Source organism: Archocentrus centrarchus, chromosome 24 (assembly GCF_007364275.1).
Source record: "Archocentrus centrarchus isolate MPI-CPG fArcCen1 chromosome 24, fArcCen1, whole genome shotgun sequence".
Lineage (NCBI taxonomy): Eukaryota > Metazoa > Chordata > Actinopteri > Cichliformes > Cichlidae > Archocentrus > Archocentrus centrarchus.
Window position 1 is genome coordinate 22,032,029 of NC_044369.1, and position 20,114 is coordinate 22,052,142.

Here is a 20,114-nt window from a genome sequence, read left to right on the forward strand (position 1 = left end):
AAGTAATATTGTGAAGAAGAGTGGGCTAAAATTCCTCTACAATGACGTGAGAGATCAATAAGGGAGAGTTGGGTACCTGGAGTTGCATAGAGGGTGTCCGGGGTGAACAGATAGCTGTACAAGTGCACAGACGCACAAATGCGCACACAGAGACCAGTCTGATTAGTACTTCCGCTCGACTTCATTTATGGTTCTTAGTTGGATGTGGCATTATAGGATGTGTTTTTGTTTTTGTTTGTATGTTGCTCTAAGGTAACAAGGGCTTCGCCAACTGCATGTGTCAGCTGATGATTCAGTACAAGTCTGCGATCAAGCCCTGTTTAGTCACCGTGTGCTTTCCTGCAGTGATGGCAGAACACTACTTTGTGGACGCTTCCTCTCGCAGGAGCTGCGCTTCGACTTCAGCTTCGATTATGTCTTCATTAAATTTATTCTGTAAATGTCATTTCCAGTGAACATAATGTCTACATGTCAGTATGACATCGCTTCTTAATGGAGCCACTTAGTGTACATGCTCTAAAAATAGCAGCAAGGTTAGACCCTTGGCTTGATTTGTGGAGGTTTAAGTGGACATCAGCCAAAAATGGAAAAGGCTGGTGACACGTCCTCCTTACATAAGAGATTTGTAGCTCAGCACAAAATGGAAAAGATAAAGGTTGAGAATTGTTAGGCTTTTGTCAGGGGATACCTGTAGTTAAACATGCGGGTTTGTGAATCAAACCAGCTGTGATAGAGGTTTCCTCTGGTTTAATATGCACCTGTTTACTGGATGGAGACATATGTTAGTTGCCTAAACGTTCTCAGTAAGCTCCTGCATGTGTAACTTCAGGACTGTGATGTGCTATGAGCATGCAGTTTTATTGTTCTTATATTAAGTTAAATGGTTATACCTTTTAATATTTTTAAAGTTCAGTCCTGATCAGATCATAATAAATATGAAATGATATGGTTTGATTGCATGGGAATGGTCTATTCTTTTTATTAATAGTGACATATTTGTGCTCACAAATGAAAGCTTCGTTTAACCAAGCTTACAGTGACTGCACTGTAGAAGGCAGAGTTGTGTAAACATGCCTGTGGGATGAGGCTTCTATCTATGACTTAATACCCTTTGATCCAGTATAGAGTTTTCTAAAGGCAGCTGTGTGCTGCATAATAATCTGTTGTGCTGTGATTGTGATGCATGCAGTGCAGCACAGTCATAGTGCAAATACTTTAGGCTTCCATCCTCTTTATATGTTTGTCTTTTTTTTTTTTTTTTTTTGGTTCCATGAGTATTTGTTGAGATCTCTTCCTAAACTCCTGCCCCCTTCTGCTCTCATGTTCTGCCCTTATCAACCCTACTACCCCATTTTTGGTGCTCCCATCAATCTATCTCTCCATCTTCCTGTTTGAGGCCACTAATTTGATCTGTCTGGCTCTCCTGCTGGGCAGAAGGAAATGATTGAGAAAGATTTCCATGATTGCATTTTTTTTTTTTGTTTGCCTGTTTAAAGTTGCTTTTAGAAAAAGACTCTTTGGTGACTTCTGTCAGTTGCATCTGTTGAAGTGGCACTGCCAAGTCCGAAGAATTAGTCAGTTAATATACTGCTCTGCATATTTAATTAGAATGTGTTAGTGTGTTGCCTGCATATTTGTAATATTCTTATTCAAAAATGTGCTCTTTAAATGTTTAAAGCAGCATTTATTGTGCACTTATTATACCGATGCTCAAGATTTTTAAGCGTAGTGGTTTTCTTTAGCTCTTCCAAAACCAAAAACACAACGCAAAAGTGTAAGGAACAAATTACACTGTTTATCTGCTATTACATAAGCTCCACACATTCTGAGTGGCTGATTTGCTGTCTCTTATCTAAATTACAAGCATAAGTATACAATTTGTGTGCAACACAGCTACTTGAATGACCCACAGTTATTCACTGCTCAGACATCTTGCAGCTACTGTAGCTGCTCAACTACAGCACATAAAATGGCATGTAAAGATACCCGCAAGTACAACTTTGGTCCAGTGCGACGCTGCTCTTCAACACTACTAACAATATGCTGCAGGGGTATGACAGAGGGTACAGCACGAGTTTGTTTTCTTAGTCTCTTGCTACTGACGGTGTAACAGTGCCATTCTGGCAGCCTGCCACTTCAAAAAAAAAAAAAAAAAAAAAAAGACACTGACACACCTCCACAAGAGGCTGAGATTTAAGGGAGCATTTCTGATATCTCTGTCCTTTTCAATATAAATGACAATGATCACGTGAAAGAAAGAAAGAAGAAAGACAAGACAGAAAGAAAGAAAGAAAGAAAGAAAGAAAGAATATATTTAAAGTAGCAGCTTTAAAAATTACGTTTTGAACCAATAACACATTAATTGAATTTTTATTTATAATACAGTTCTATAAAATTGGGAGGAACTGAAATACACAAGCAGTGTGAATGTATTTCCATGCTCTCTAAGTGGCTCAAGCAGTAGGCATTCAGATCTGTTCACTGAAATATTTAAGCATTATATCATATTTGTGCATATTTAAGACTCTTTATCATTATTTAAGTAGGAAATGTTAAATGTTAGCCAGGCAATAGAGGTTTAAGGATTATGGTTGTTAGTTGCTAACAACAATTGTAATTTCAACCCACAAATATACTATACGTATGTGCATATGTGTGGGTGGTCCATAAAAATATGGTCAGTGGTTTACATTTTAGGCTCTTGCAGCATGGTAACCAATGTAAGTGATATAATATTTTTTTCTTCTTGGGACGATCTAGACATTAGACTGTTAAAGTCTTTCCAGTGTGTTTGCAGAAGTGGAGTGCTCTTGTTTATTTTGCTGCGTAATGCTCATTTGCAATACATGTACACGAATGCATGATTGGGTGGCATGGACTGGCATAGAAATATTGTCTTTGCAAAAGCCAAACAGAGAAGAGGGGAAAAAAAGGTGGGTGATGGTGGGGGCTGTTTTTTTTTTCTTCTCAGAGAACAATGCCTCTTAGAGAGGAATGACACAATTAGACTCCATTCACAGCCACACCAACAGCATTATGACATTTTGTTCCTATGACTGGACATTATGCGTACACCCAAACCATGAGAATCACAATGGATTTCCAAACAGCTCCAGAAAGCACAGACAGGAGCTTTCATGCATGATATGCCTCTGACTCTAGCTCCATATAACCACTATAAAAATATGCTAATAAAAAATAAAATAAATCCTGACTGCCATCATTTTCCTTGTTTTTTCTCTGAGCTGTAGTGCATCAGCTGTTTTTGCCCTGATGCTTACATTACATAATCAAAATGGACACTTGGCTGTTTCAGTATGTTTGGTCATTTTTGCTGTTCTTTTCTTGTCTACATCCTGCCAGTATTATAAGATTCATCATGCTGCATAGCAGTAGTGCAAAACAACCCAGTACAAATAAAGTCAGATTAAACATCACGCATTTATATATATATATATATATATATATATATATATATATATATATATATATATATACACTGTCACACTGACTCGATATTAACCACATATAATATGTTTAGTCATCATTTTACTTAGTGCCTGCTTCATACACTCACTGGCAACATAAATAATTATACCGGTTTGGGCCCCTTTTGCCTTCAGAACTACAATATATGCCAAAAGTATTCAGTCACCCATCCAAATCATTAAATCAGGTGTTCCAATCACTTCCACAGCCACATGTGTATAAAACCAAGCACCTAGGCATGCAGACTGCTTCTACAAACATTTGTGAAAGAATGGGTCGCTCTCAGGAGCTCAGTGAATTGCAGCGTCGGTACTGTGATAGGATTGCCACCTGTGCAACAAGTCCAGTCACAAAATTTCCTCACTACTAGACATTCCACAGTCAACTGTTAGTGGTATTATAACAAAGTGGAAGCGATTGGGAATGACAGCAACTCAGCCATGAAGTGGTAGGCCACCTAAAATAACAGAGCGGGGTCAGAGGATGTTGAGGCACATAATGCGCAGAGGGGCTATAGACCTCCAAACTTAATGTGTCCTTCAGATTAGCTCAAGAACAGTGTATAGATTAGTGTGTTAGAGAGCTTCATGGAATGGGTTTCCATGGCTGAGCAGCTGCATCAAAGCCTTACATCAGCAAGTACAATGCAAAGCTTTGAATGCAGTAGTGTAAAGCGCGCCACCACTGGACTCTAGAGCAGTGGAGACATGTTCACTGGAGCGATGAATCACGCTTCTCCATCTGGCAATCTGATGGATGAGTCTGGGTTTAGTGGTTGCAGGAGAACGGTACTTGTCTGACTGCATTTCCCAAGTGTAAAGTTTGGTGGAGGGGAGATTATGGTGTGGGGTTGTTTTTCAGGAGTTGGGCTCGGCCCCTTAGTTCCAGTGAAAGGAACTCTTAATGCTTCAGCATACCAAAACATTTTGGACAATTTCATGCTCCCAACTTTGTAGGAACAGTTTGGGGATGATCCCTTCTTGTTTCCAACATAACTGCACACCAGTGCACAAAGCAGAACCATAAAGACATGGATGAGTCAGTTTGGTGTGGAAGATCTTGACTCAACCCAATAAAACACCTTTGGGATGAATTAGAGTGGAGAATGTGAGTCAGGACTTCTTGTCCAACATTAGTGTCTGAGCTCACAAATGCACTTCTGGAAGAATCGTCCAAAAATTCCCATAAACACACTCCTTGTGGAAAACCTTCCCAGAAGAGCTGAAGTTGTTTATAGCTGCAAAGGGTGGGCTGACATATTAAACCCTTAAACACTCAAGTTCATATGTGTGTGAAGGCAGACAAGCGAATACTTTTGGCAATAGTGTACTTTAATTGTAGTGTACTTTAATTGGCATAGATTCAACATGGTGCTGGGAACATTCCTCAGAGATTTTGGTCCATATTGAGATGATAGCATCACACTCTTGCTGTTCCACCACATCCCCAAAGGTGCTCTTTTGGATTGAGATCTGGTGACTGTGGAGGCTATTTGAGTACAGTGAACTCATTTTTATGTTCAAGAAACCAGTTTTTGATGATTTGAAATTTGTGACATGGCATGCACCCTGCTGGGAGCAGCTTTCAGAAGATTCATTACACTGTGGTCATAAAAAAAAATCTTCAGTGTACCCCAATCTTCAGGTCTTATCTTATGTTGTAGAAAACAATGTTTGATGCAAAGTATTCTAAAAATCCTTGTTTGCATCCATGCTACCTGGTATAGAGTCACACCTCTCATACACAGTTCAATATAATCGATGCATGCAAAGCCATTAGTGCTTAACTGAAAAATAAAAAGTAATATTTAGCCTAAACTCCATTATAGAGGATGTGCAGTGCTATCTATTTCCTTCAAGTCAGTCAACCAGTGCTTGCAGCTAGAATGTTAATACAGCTGTGTTTTTTGGGTTGCCAGGTTTGCCAGGGTTTTCCAGCATGTTTGGGAAGAAGAAGAAGAAAACGGCTGGAGATCTCAGCTCCGTCTAACTTTGAGCACCGGGTCCACACGGGCTTCGACCCACGGGAGCAGAAGTTCACCGGCCTGCCACAGCAATGGCAGAGCCTCCTGGCAGACACTGCCAATCGGCCCAAGCCCATGGTGGACCCCCTCTTACATTACCCCCATACAGCTGGCACCAATGAAGGTAAAGTGCAACTGAATAGAGTGTCTAGCGTGAGCACTGGAGACAACCCGTTCTCACATGTTTTCTCTGTTTTTCATCCCTCTATTTCTCCTCCACCTTAACCCACACATTACGTCTACATGAACTTAATTATGAACTGTCTTTTCTTCCCACGTCTCTCTTTTTTCTTTTTTTTTTGCAGTCCATGCATTCTCACCCTCTGTAGATGTCTGTCACCTCCAGTGTTTTTGTCTCTTATTGCTTCACTCTCCACCTGTTACACACTTTCCTCGGAGGAAAAATAGATCATTCTCCATACCATCTGGCCACTTCACACTGTTTAAACGTCTCTATCAAGTCAGAAATTGCAATCGTATTGTTTGCACATTATAATGTTTTAAACCTGCATTTAAACAATTTTGTGACCACTGACTGACTCCCTCTTGCCAAACATACTGACAGTAAAAGTATAAAAACTATAGCTTTTGGGCGCTAATTGTAAGTAAACTGTGCTGCATACAGTTTAGCATGTATATGTCAGTGGGTTAATATGAAAAGTAAAAAAAAAAAATGTAGTGGCACCCACCCAGGAGATATGTTGTGGATAAACAGTGGCTAATTTGGCACCTATCAACTCTACCTACTAACTTAAAATAACAGCCAATCAAAAGGTGCAAAAATGCATTAAAAATTCTCACAAATATCAACACCAAACCCAGAGGCCAGTGAATATAATTAGCATGCTTTATGGCAGATATACTGTACGCACTGCTTTTTGTTTGGCGTCGGCTGCATGTGTGAGGAGCGTTAGATATATACTCACCACAGATGTTTGCCATTGGAGTCTTTTCAGCCCATGTTAGTCCAAAATTGTTTAATATAGTGTTTATCTGATTATATAAATGTTTTCCTTTAAATAACACCACAGTTATGAGAAACTGATGTCTCTTTTCATTCGCCTTACTCCCCTGTGATTGTGAAGTGTTGTCTCCCTCTCTCTCTGAGTGTCTCCTCTGATGTGTTGTTGTTCATTGGTTGCTCCTTAACATATCACTTTGACACATTTGATCAACTGTTGCCAGTTAAAGCCACACTTAAACATTTGATGATTTGCTCCTTAATATTTCTGTGCACCTTTTTCTGTGTTGTTTGGGGCCTAATGGGCCTTTACAGGGTCATTGTTTATAATGTGGCATTTATTCTCTTTTAAAGTGGTCCCATCATGCTTGAGAGAGCCAGTGCTCTTCAGCATTGAAATTTAGGACCCTTTTTTGCTTTAATGTGTGTTGCAGTACAACACCTGCTTACACCGCTTTTGTTGCCCTTGTAATATGTTACGAATGAGCTATCTCCCGAGAAACATTTGAATTTTAAACAAATTTGTCAGTTTTTGTAACTGAAAGCTCATGTAGTATAACACTACAAGTCGAGGGTTCCATTTAAATAAATGAAAAACTGTGAGGCTGAATACACTGTTAGTCTCTGAGGAGCCACTTGCAGGTCTGCTGACAGGAAAATCCAAGCAGACAAAGTTCTGTTATAGAGAACAGCAATATGCCACAGGAGATATCTCTGAAGAGGGGGAAACAAGAAAATAATTCTCTTGCTCTCTTCACAGATATCTCCCAAGAAAGTCCGGTCATCCGAAACGCCGTTGCCCAAAGTATGACCTCCTCTTCCCTTCGATCCCCCCCCACACACCCACACCCACCTCACCCCACCCAACTTTTTTTTTTTTTTTTTTTTTTTTTTTTTTAAAGGTCGCCCTCACACAGTCACAATTCCGCTGTTTCGTTTCCACATCTCTCCCCTGCTGCCTGCTGCCATGCGTTCAGGTGGAGGTGATGTGTCAGCCGGAAACAGGGAGAACACAGAGAATGACTCCACACATGACATGACTACATTGCTCTGCCAAGTCTTTTGTTGGTTGTCATCTCCACTCTTTTGTTGCATTCGCATGAGCTTCCTAGAACACATAAGATCAACTGCAGTGGCATGCTCCCTTGTTGCTCCCCTTTGCTATGGAGCGTCATTGATAATGATGATGATGATGATGAAATCATAATGATGATGATGGGTGCTGAGATGTGAAGTGCATGTTGCCATGACAGCTGATTCTGCTCTACTGGAGGCTGTCACTCCTGTAGAAAATAGCTCAAAAGGGTTTGCATGTTTTAGAAAAACCCTTCGATTCAACCGACATTAGAGGAACAGGAAAGGAAGAGACGAGAAGAGAAGCGAAGAGAGAAGAGATAGAGAAGAGACGAGAATAGAAGATGAGCAGATACTAAGAGAGACGATTGCCGCTCTCCTAGCTCAGAATGTCCATATCTCCTCTCCTCTTCCTCTCTCTCCTCTCTTCTCCTCTCCTCTCCTCTCCTCCAAATGTGAATGAAATATAAAGATATTTCACATCCTGGAGACAGTGAAGCCAGTTTTTCTTGGTAATATCCAGGATCTTTTCCTCCAGCTGTTTTCAGTTTCTGAGCACTTAACAGTTCTTGCTTTAATTAACAGGCTTCAGTAGGACATGTCTAAATCTGCCATATCTGGTTATAGCTCAGGATTAAACTAACTAATAATCCAGGAGGTGGGTAATAAAGCATTCATCTTACTTTTGTGTATATTCATGCAACTACATGTACCATTAGCCAGCTCTAGTTGTGAAAGAAACACAAAAGACATGCAATAGTAAGATCCAATCCCATCTGAATCTGGCTGTAGTTTAAGTCCTTTTAGACAGATAAATAAGCTGGTGGAACAGTGCTGAAAGTAGTTATACATTGCTCAGAATTCAGGGGGGCACTTCACTCCCATATCAAATCCAAAGGCTTTTGCTCTCACTTGCAGTGTACGTACAAAGAATACAAACTAGCAAATATGTGTGCGAAGTTTGTATTCTTTGTACGTTTGAGGGTGCTATTTAATAGAAGCAGATAACATAAGAAGCTCTGTTGGTTGCTCAGATTTAATGACCTCAATGACACAACACAGTCCTTATTTTTGGTTAAAAGCCTGTTGAGAACGTGTGGTGGTTCTTTAATGGTACATTTTCTGAGCACAACCTTGAGTTTCTGTTTTTGTTTTTGTTTTGTTTTTTTCATTTCTTAATGGTATTTTCTCAGTCTAAGGATGGAATTAGTGTGTTATACTGGTGTTGTGGGGACTAGGCTTGGGTACAAAAAGAAAATCCACACAACGTAAATCTTGGTGAATAGAGGTTACTTTTAGGGCAATTCTCTAGGAAATGAATTTAAGTCAGAGTCCTGTTAAAGTGATGGAAACACAAGTGTGTGTGTGTGTGTTTGTGTGTGTGTGTGTGTGTGTGTGTGTGTGTTTGACCCGGACTCCAAGGTGGGCTAGGTTATTTATAGTGTCGTACCCATGGCCTGATATCCTTCTCTCCTGCTTGTCCTGACACTTGATTGACATAAGGCTTCCTCCGCTTGGCAGACTCCCCCAGTTCTGTCTACTTAGTGTTTACACACACACACGCACACCAGGTGGGCCTGGATGAGTCGGTCTCTAGTCTGGCAAACATCCAGTGCTGTCCTCACCAGACAGTATAGAGGGACAGAGTACAGTAAAAGGTCAACACAGTATGTGTGTGTTGTGTTGTGTTACCCTGTGTTTTGTGTGTGTGTTTATGCTTTTCATCTGCGTGTTATGCAGTTAGTTAAGAGAGGCCGGCACAGCCATCATGCTAAAATAACTACTACCTCTGCCCTGTGGCTCGAGCGCTCCTCATCGTTTATTCACAAGGCCTTGTAGCCTTGTTGTCAGACTGCTCATCTCAGCTGGGCATTAGTATTGCTTGAAGCTTTAGCTCTCATCTCTGTTCTTCCCCTTTTCCACCCTCCGCCTTCACTAGCCCTTAGCGCACATGTTAATCCAGAAGTATAAGCTAACACCATGCCCTAAGAGCATTTGCATGTTTTAAACATTGCGCTCTTAAAGCTTCTTCATTTTGAGAATTTAATGTGTGTGGTGGTGCATAAGTAAGCGCACTGTGACAACTCATGCAAAACATCTTCATTGTTACTTTGCATTTCTTTTTTTTTTCTCCTCTCCCTCTTGAGTGTGTATGCATGGATGTGTGGGTGGGCATGTGCTACATGTGTGTTAATGTGTTGGACTCATTAGCACTAGCAGGGGCAGTGCTGTGGTTATTATTAATGCCAGGCTCATATTACACCTTGACTTTGACACACTCAAATTGCAGACTCCTATAGAGCTGAGAGGGTAATTTACCATGTTGGTGTGTGTACGTGTTTATGCATGTTTGCGTGTGTTGTGTGTTTGTGTGCATAGGCCTGTTAATCCTATCTGTACCTATTTGTCCATGCTTCCTCAGCCGTCGGCCAATATTAGATGTTTTGGTTTGTGTAATGAGAAACAAAATGACCTCCCTAGGAAAGCTTGCAGGGAAAAGAAATAGAAAAAAATATTTCTCATTTCTTTCAAAAGTAAATGTTTATGTTTCATATCCAAGCCTTGTGAGACATATGCCTATATTTCTGATGAATGTAGCCCCTTATGCAGTTTTCTTCTATAACATAATGCTTACTTAAATCTTTTCTTTTCCAAATGAAAGGTGACACATATGAAAGCAAAGAGAGTTAATTACCAGCTGTGTTGTGTTCAGTTGTATTTCCTGCTTTTTTGGACTCTGTCTGACTTTATAAGAAGCCACCATATTACTTTACATTTGGAACATTTAGTATTTTAGTATTTGTGTATTATGTGTTGAGCAAAAACTCAGCTTAACTTTATTTATATAATGCCTTTCATAAAAATATGATGTTCAAACTGCTCAAATGGAAAGCCCCCCAAAAAATCCCAACAAGCAACAGTTTTATAAACTAAAATAAATGTCAATATAATGAAATATTTTAATATATATTCTACAGATACAGACACAGTACCCCGACAATACAAAATTCTCACACATCACAGTTTAAATCCTTTCCAACCGGCTGATCCGTTTACAGCTCTCAGACAGAAACTCAGTGAATACTTTTCTCAGGTCTCATTATGCTGTAGAAACATGAAAACCAGCATTTTAGAATAGGTTTTTGGTAGATTTAGCGATCCATATGGTTGTTTTATCACAAATGTTATCAAAATTACCCTCGAGGCTGGTATCAGCATCAAGCCAGGGAGAAAGTAAAAGATAACATGAGGATTTTCATAGAGAGGCTAAACCGTTATGATTCTGAGGCCAGCTTAGAGCCTATTCCTCTTAATTCTGCAGTAGCTGCAGAGGAGAGATGTTCACATTCACAGATAAGAAGTGAACCTGGGGTGCTAAGGGCACTCCTTCTCTGTAATGTTTCTCTCATCTTTGCATAACATGTTTCGTTTTCTGAATGAAGCTAAAAAAAGAAAAATGGAAAAAAAGTATTTTCTGATATCTAGATCTGTCCTCTTTTGACAGCAAACACAGCAGAGCGTATGGCCTCATATCAATTTCACTCTCCTGCCATGTGGGTGGGAAGCTAATGTGGTTGTAGTTTAATGGCCTGAGCTGATCTTCAGGTTTCCACAGATGAATCAGATAAGGGAGGTGATGAATGGAGAGAGTTGATAGGCTTGCAGAGGGTATTGAATCAGTGAAGGAGCTTCATGTTGCATCAATTGCTGTTAATAGTGGTAAATGAAAAGCTCACTGCCTACATTTAGATTACACACTCATAGTAACATCTTAGTTTTCTTGTGCTTGGAGGATCGTGATAAGATGGCATTTCAAGAGACGACGTTGATGTTGGTGTGACTGTTCCTAAAACAATGTGGTGTATCAAATCCTTCCTCACTTGTCACATCTGGTTTTTAAACACCAAGGTGGGTGACAACGAAAACACTTCATTGCAGGATTTCACTGACCAGTGGGTGACATCGCAGTGGCTCCATCCCTCCATTTTTTTTTTTTTTCTTCTTCATAGTGGCTCTGGTTTACACAAAAGAACCAAAGTGGCAAGTTCAAAATGCTGCAAACGTACAATAACATGATGTGTTTTTAAGTTTCGGAGAGCAAAAGTCATGTGTACCATCCTCAAGAGAAGTCTTGATCAAAAGTGGAAGTATGGCCACAGGAATCGAACTAAATACAGTTTGGAAATAAATCACAGCCCTTCAAATGATGATATGTAGTTTATATTTTTAGGAAAATGTCAAACTTTACTGTAAGACTGATTACACAAGTGTACACAATTTTACACATACTAATAATATATTAGCAGCACTTAAAGAAACCTACAAAACCTTGTAGCAGAAGTGCTACTTCTCCATCCTTCAAAAGAAAAGCCTGTTTCAGAGCATGAAGAACTCTTCCTGTTCCAGTTGGTGGTTTCCATGTTGAAGGAGGTTTGTGCAAAAGGACATTTTTCTGTAATGAAGCCTTGCAGATGAAATCAAAACTTGATAAGCAATTTCAGAGTAACTGCTCCACATTGTGAAGTGCATACGAGGCGTTATGCAATGAAGATGTCATTTTTAAGGTGCTATCTCTGCTTCAGTCTGTTTGTAATCCTCTTCTCCTTTTGGCAATTTCTAGCATTTCCCAAACTGACTGCTGACAGCCTGCCGAGTCCATGCCTAAACTTCTTGCGTTTCAGCTGTGGGTTACATATACTGTAGGTAGTGTGGGTGGAGAGAACTGCTGATATTTTAGGTAGCTGAACATCTCGCTGTTGTCAAACCCTTTATAGCTGCACTGAAAATATCCCAGCCTTACATCACACTGGAACATTGGAAAATATACACAAAATGCACTCTCAGTGGATAAGTACATTTCCAATAGATTCTGTTTAATAGTGTGAATTTGTTTTGATTTGTTACTTTATAAACTTAAATGTTGCTGAAGTTTCATATTTTTGGGCATTTAGTCGAGGTCAGTCAGAAATGAGGCTTTCACAGAATAGAGACAAATGATTGACTGGTACAGTAGGAAGCACGTGACAGCAGCCCTGACATGCAGGATCATATCTGGTACTACTGTTAATGTCACGGGGTCACTGATAGCAGGGCACAGCCTTCCCCCACAAGTTTATTGGCAGATGACAGAGGGAAAATTTGATGATCAAGTCTGTCCTATGTTGGTTGCTGTGAGTGCAGGGCCAAACTTGCAGTCAATCCATGCAGCTGCAGCCAAGCAGAGTGACTTAAATGGCAGGGGGGGCGAGGAGCTGGAGATTTTGGGGCCGGGCACGAGCAGGAGGACAGTGGGACTGAGGGAGCCGGGGAAGCTGAGACAGGTGGCGTTAGCGATGAAGACTGAGAGGGCGGCGACCGTTAAACCCCAGGCGCAGACGGTTCATAAACAGTTACAGGTGGGGTGTTCAACTCTTTCTGCTTCTGGTGAGCCAAGACTACACGCTGCTATGCTGGCTATGCATATTTGTTTGTGCAACAGGTCTCAGCGCTCACTGCCAGCAGTTCCAGGCACTTTGTGAAAAATACACTAAACTACACTAGACTAAACAGTGAAGGTGCAGGTAAGATTGTAACTGCTTAATTTTTTTTTTGCTGACATTACAGAGTTCACATTTAAAGGATCACATGTTTGACTGCGCTTTAACGCTTCACATTCCACCTTGCCTGAATTACAGCTGTACAGAGTGGAGTTTGTGCTCTCAGCAGTGCATGGCAGTTATTTTCGTAGCTGTGCTGGGTTTGCTGTATGTATACATATAGAAACGGAGCGCAGAGAGAGATAGTGTTTCTGATTTAACAGGGTCACCCAGTCCTTGCTTCAGGGGTAGAAATGCAAACCTGTGTCTTTATTGAAAAGGGATGCGGGCTATTATGGTTCTGACATGTGCACACTGAGAGTTGCTAATTTGAGGAGGCATTTTATTGCAGTGTGTATTAACGATACTGGGTGAGCTCCAAGGCAGTAGACTGCCCAGAATGAGAATGAATGAGATCTAGACAAGTACTTTGAGCGAGTCCAGAATCTTTTAGCATCTCTGCGTGTTGCAAGTATGTTATCTTAAAGTCTTTGTTTAGAATAAAGATCTAAAAGAACAGGTGGTGAGGCATTTTTGATGATTTTTTTGATTTTTTTTTTTTTTTTTTGCAAACATCTCTTCCATCTCTTTTTAGATGCTGATACGCGCCTACAGTGTTTGCTCCAGATCTGCCAAAGCGACATTTGTGCTTTAGATTGTCACACACAATGATGGTGGCATTCATTCAACTTCTTAATGGGAAGAAAAGAAAGTTGGATGCTGTGATCAATATGCATTCAATTTCAAGTTTAATTTGATTTTGACTCATGTATTACGTTCCATCTCAAATTGATCTAGGATTAAATTGGTCAAAGCAGAAATAGACTTGCAGGAAAATAACTCTTGATTGATGTGTGTCTGTGCCGGCATGCACCCTCACACAGATAGAGAGAGCATCTGTCTTTCTTGGCACTGAGCTGAAGTGGATGGCATTGATTTAGACCTCTCTCATTCCTTCCTTCATTCTGCTCCTCCTCCTCCTCTGCTTTCTCACTTTGTCTTCTTGCGCGGCTGCCATTCACAGTCACACTCTGCAAATCACCTCTCACGGAGGCTTCAGTCGGCGGGGGAATTTTGGCTTTCAGCGTCATGCGCTGTACTTTGCCAGGGCAGCTCAAAATGTCCTGGCTAACAATCATCCTTTAGTGTCTGAATGTGGGGTTTTTTTGGAAGGACATTTAGGCTGTGAATTTTAAACAGGGAAGGATTGTTGAAGAAACAGAAATCATGTGAGACAACTGTTCTCCCATACTTTGAAAGCTATGATTGTAGTGGATTTAAAGTCCTTTTTTTTTTAAATTCCTAATCTCCTTGGGCATATTACAGTATTTGCATTACTTCACTGTATGCTGCTGTACACACGTGTGAGAGGAGCTTAATGGCCGGACCTGCAGTATCCTCGTGTGGCCAGATAGGAAAACTACAACTCGCAGTTCAAGTCCTGCAATTCCCAACTCACTGTGGAAGATTATTGACTTAAAATGAAAATTGAACCACACATTTATCAGCACTGCAGATGCGGCTCAGAAAGAGCATCATTTTAATAAGTCTGCTCTTATTTTATTGAATTAGAAGTGCCTGGCCAGCTGCCTATTGATAGTACATAAAGTTGTTCAATAGGAATAATGATCTTATGAGGTGGTAGTATCACATGAGAGGTTTTTGTTTTTTTTAAGGCTTGTGAAAAGTTATTTTAGTGTCATTATCTATGAGAAATAACTGCATTGGACTTTGGAATAAGATAATTTCTAGTTAATGTATTCCATAAAGAGAGAATTCCCCAATGCCTGCTCCCTGGTATAGTTTAGGATTTTTAAACCTGCTACACAGAACTGTCAGGTTTTTGACTCGTGATATATTTTCTGTTATTTTCCGCTATGATTTCAGAAACATTTTATCATGGTGGTGCGGTGGCTAGCGCCAGAGCCTTTCTGTGTGCTGGATAGGTTCCAGCTTCACCCTGGCCCAGAACTGGGTAAATGGAAGAAAATCAATGGATGGATTTATTGTGGGTGTTATTGTACTTATTTTAACATATTTGCCTCCTTTATCAGTTTTGTTTGCTGACTTTAATCATCCACTCAATAGACCTCCGGTTCTTTTATACATATATAAATGTCAAGCTGCCATATTAGTGAACATGTCACTTTATATTTTGAAAGATGTTCTCAGATTCAAAGACATAATTTAGAGCTACATGAGAATAAATTTTAATAAGTGTTCTTAAGGGTGGTTCTCCCATACTGCGCAAAGTGCATTAGTAACAGGATTCATGTTAACATGCCTGTATGTGTCCATTGTTGTGTGTTAGGACCCTAACATTTTGTAATCAACCCAAATACAATAAATAAATAAAGATATTGTAAGCTAGTAAACATGTCATATCTTTAGCCTTTTACATGCAGTAGTCTTGTTAAATGCAGATAAAAGTAAAATGTAGGATAAAGCATGTATGTATGTGAGAGTGAGAGGTAAAATGAGGGAAGAAAACATAACAGCACACTAATGAGAAGAAAGGGGAGTAGAAACTAAGCAGTGATAGGGGAGGAAGTGTGTTGTAGGCGCCTGTAGTGGCTGACGGGGCTCCGATTAATGAGTGCTGGGGTGTAATTAATCTATAGTGGGAAGCTGTCTGTTTATCTGTCTCTGAGTTGACAAGAAGATAACTGGGAGACATCCAATTGATCTCCTCCTCTGCTTCTTGCTCCCTGCATCCTCTCCTCCTTTAGATCAGAAAGTTTCTCAGGCTGTGGCACGCTCACTTGGAAACTTCTCAAAAATGACAACAACATCAAAAATCATTCCGACCACATACATGACCACACTGGCAAGGAAACTTACTGATTCTACTAATTTTTTTAAATTTAATTTTCTAGAAATTTCTGCTGCCTGCTTCTGAATCAGTCTTAATCTGCCAGTGCTTAGAGGAACGGATAAAAGGAAGAGTGTCCAGGCTTTACTACACTAATATGCTTAAGATCAGGGGATTTGTTCTGACTGTATGTTTGTATTTCATTATGCCTCCACCACTAATCCATTTTTGCTGGAAATCATTCTTGAGTCCATGCGTTGGATCATGTCTGACTCATGGATCCTGGAGCTTGTAGCTGAGGCTGAGGTCAAAGGTGACTGGGTCACACTAGACTGAGCTGCTGGGCTGGGAGCTGTGGGGGTTGTAGGCATGTGAGTGGTAGAAAACATGGCCACTGGTGCTCACTAGCTTGTGTAAGGGCCTGCACAGTGGGCCCCCAGCAACATGACCCACATAAACAAATAAACACTATTTTTTACTTGCACTTTCCAAATGAAACATATAGACACACATTATTCATATTGATCACCCAGATGGGTCACAGAACTCTATAGTTTATCTAAAGCCCCAGTCACACAGGCCTAGAACTGATCAGTGAACCCTCTGGTATTCAGTTCAATTCAGTTTTATTTATATAGCACCAAATCACAACAACAACTGCCTCAAGGCACTTTATGTATATTGTAAGATAAAGACCCTACAATAATACAGAGAAAACCCAACAATCAGACATTTCCCTATTAGCAAGTACTTGGCAGCTGTGGAAGGAAAAACATCCTTTAGCAAGAAGAACCCTGTGGCAGAATCAGGCTCAGGGAGGGGCAGCTATCTGCTGTGACCGGTTGTGGGTGGTAACCACCAGTTGCTGGGGGGAAATGGTGTATTCCCAACGCTAGCCACCTGACGAATGAAAATTTGAGTTTCAGTTGCTGAGCAGTTGCTGGAGGTCACAAGGACTATGGGTTGCAAGGTGTCTCTGACCAGGGTCCTTAAAGAAATTGTTAACAGATCTCTGTCTCTCCTATGAGTCTAGTTTTTCTAACCAAATATGGCTAATATGATTGTTTTTACAGTTTCTTGCTAATGTGTGAGTGTAGTTGCATCTGGTGCAAGAAATGTCAACAGTCTGGCAACTAGATGTATGCTGCAAAAGAAGCCATAAGGAAGTTACCTAGTGCATTTGCTGTGCGGAACTGAGGCTTTTTTGGTTGACAAAACTGTAGTCCTCATGTTACTACACAAGGGGTCACCATCAGCACACCTACAACATTGTGAGTAGCTGTTATGATTCTCAAAACACTTTATTTTCTGACTCCTATTGGTGGAAGTTTGGGGGGTACATTTTTTTGCAGGGGCAGCTCATAGCATATGAATCATTGAAAATGCTCCAAATCTGCTGCTTGAATAATTCTGTTGATATCTGGCTAAGACCAGCTAATAAATGTAAAGAACTCAGTGAAACTATTCTGTTAAATCTTCCTCTAGATAATACAGGTGGGTCCGCCTGCCGACGTCACATTGAACTTTGACTGAGGTCAGGTGTAGTTGCTCTAATTAATGATAGGTACAAGATATGTGCCTTAGAGAATCGTATTATCAGGCGCTACGCTTTACTTTGACATTTATCAGTGAAAACACCCCATAATTTATATTCAGGGTCGTGTAATTCACAATTAATATGCTGGTTCAGATATAAAATACTAAGTCAAGCCAGCAGAGAGCAGCAAACATTTCCTGTTTCTCCAAGACACACCAAAGCACTGCTGCTCCTGGGAAAGTCATTTTAGAATCAGCTGATATGGCAGCAGTCCTGTTATTATCCATTTTGTGTCTAAGGAAACATGGATGCATGTGAAAACAGGTTTTAATGTTATGTTTGGGTTTTGGCTCAAAACATTGCTTTACTTGTCTTAATAGTTTTTGTTAGATAAGAGTACCTAATTGGTATTCTTGCAATTAACCATTCCAAGTATTGTTTCTGTAAACTAGGCTTTTTTCTCACTTGGTGAACATCTGAAAATGTAAAATATGTTTTAAAGTTCTTGTGCAATCAACATTATAAGCAGAGTAACATTTCTTTAAGGGTTTACTTGGGTTTAAGTGATTCTATTTTATCAATTATATTCCTTTGAAAATAAAATTTAAAAATGCTAAACTCATGTTATTAGTACTTTGTACCAAATGTGATACACTATATAGACAAAGGTATTTCTCAGCACCTCTTAATCATTGAATTCAGGTGTTTTCAGTCCCATGCAGCTATCCACACAGTCTGTCTTTACAAACATTTGTGAAAGAATGGGTCACTCTAAAGGGCTCACCAAATTCAAGTGTGGTACTTTAACAGGTTGCCATTGTTGCAACACTTATTTTATGAAATTTCTTCCCTCCTGGAAGCTTTTGGGAATGACAGTAACTTAGCCACAGCATGAAGTGTCAGAACATGTAAAGTTATAGAGCCGGGTTACCGAGTGCTGAAGTGTATACTGGGTAAAAGTCGCCATATTCAGTAACTGCAGGCTTCCAAACCTCCTCTGGCATTAACATCAGCATAAAAACAGTGTGCGAGGAGCTTCATGGCTGAGCAGTTCCTATAGGTGCAGTGTTCTGGGGTGGCCCAGTACTTTTGGCAGTATAGTGTTTCTCAATCAGTTTTTTAAAGAAAATTTTAAGAAAACAACTTTTTTCAGAATGGTATGTATTTTTATGTGTAAATGTATAAGTACTTTTTTAACATCCAAATTACATGTGTGGATACGTTGAAGTTGATAATGTGTAGAAACAATCTTGAATAAAAAAACAACAAAAAAACAAGATTTTCAAGTGTCCTATATTCCCTCCTTTTATAATCCTTGTTTAGAATAGTTGCATATTAATAGTTCTGTTTAAGTAGTACCACAAATATATTAAAACTGCACAAAAAATTTTATATAAAATATTTTGTGGATTAATAAATGGCCTAAATTGTGAAGCACATCAATTTCATTGAATTTTATGAGGACTAAGGAGGTTTAATTTCTTTCAGCTTCTTAGCAAGCAAAGTTTAGAAGCTGGTTGTGGTTATCATTTTCATCCAGCAGAGGGGGCTGGAGGATATGAACGTATTAATCTCAGTGTTTACCTAAATCCTGATAGATTTAACTATTTAAATTCATGTCTTTTTTTTTTTTCTCTTCTTTTCATAAGAGAGTACCCGGATACATGATGCATAAGATTTTTTTTTTTTTTTTTTAAATCAGTCTGTGAATGTTGGCTGCTTTTTACAAAAAATATCTTGACTCATCAGCTATACTTTATTTGATCCTTTAGGAACTGGTGCCGCAGGGTGTTTGGTCAGTCTCAGGACACTCAGAGGAGCGTCATGAGTGGTCTCTATCTGCTGTCTGAAGGCCTCCATGATATTATCTTTCTCAGACAGTCGTAAGCAGCTGTTCACAAATTGGGCACTGATGCAAAAGGATGCAGCACTTCAGAAACAGCAGCGGTGGTAGTAGCAGTCACATTTTTGTGTGTGTGTGTGTGTGTGTGTGTGTGAGAGAGAGAAAATACCCACGCATGCTTGGTTTCTGCTGTGTGAGTCGTCGTGACAGAGGTTCACAGAGGGTCGGGATTTAATACACAAAGAGAGGAGAGAGAGAGGGAAAATGTGGTTGGAGGGTTTGAATTACTTCTGTTGTGTTCACATTCCCATTTTTACTCAAGTACATCGCTGGATGTATACAAACATGTAAAAAAAAAATGCATTTTCTACGAGGCCATGTACTGGCACCAATGAGAGTTGGGAGTGGGTGTGCTGAGTAGGCGATGTTGTTGCTGCAGCGTGTGCGTGTTTCGTGAGAGCGAGGGTGAGGTTTGTAATGGGTGATGAGCTTTCATGAGCGCATTCACACGCTGAAATGTAGCTTCTAAACTTTAATGGACTGAAACATGAAACATCCAACAGTTAAAAAAAAAAAATAACAAAAAACAAAGGTATGCACATAACTAAGTGACCTGATTTGGGTTTGGACAAGTTTTTTTTTTTTGTTTTTTTTTTTTTTTAAATGACACATTGACATTTTTACTATATTCTGTGGTTTATAATTATTCTTAATGAGAAAGTCCCTATAGGGATAAAACTGTCACAGAGCTGCTGACTTCAAGCAATAAACTGTACATCAAGGATGGACAAAGCTTCCA

General features: G+C 39.9%; 1 protein-coding gene across 1 annotated transcript in view; it reads left to right on the top strand.

Annotated features, from left to right (window-relative positions):
• The first annotated feature begins 5,415 nt into the window (after positions 1-5,415).
• pak5 (p21 protein (Cdc42/Rac)-activated kinase 5) overlaps positions 5,416-20,114 on the top strand; it is a 42,366-nt gene continuing 27,667 nt past the window's right edge. Inside the window, 4 exon segments of the mRNA XM_030721889.1 lie at positions 5,416-5,445; positions 5,447-5,596; positions 5,598-5,636; positions 7,234-7,278. Of these exon segments, the coding sequence (XP_030577749.1) occupies positions 5,428-5,445; positions 5,447-5,596; positions 5,598-5,636; positions 7,234-7,278 (252 nt within the window). The 5' untranslated portion in view covers positions 5,416-5,427.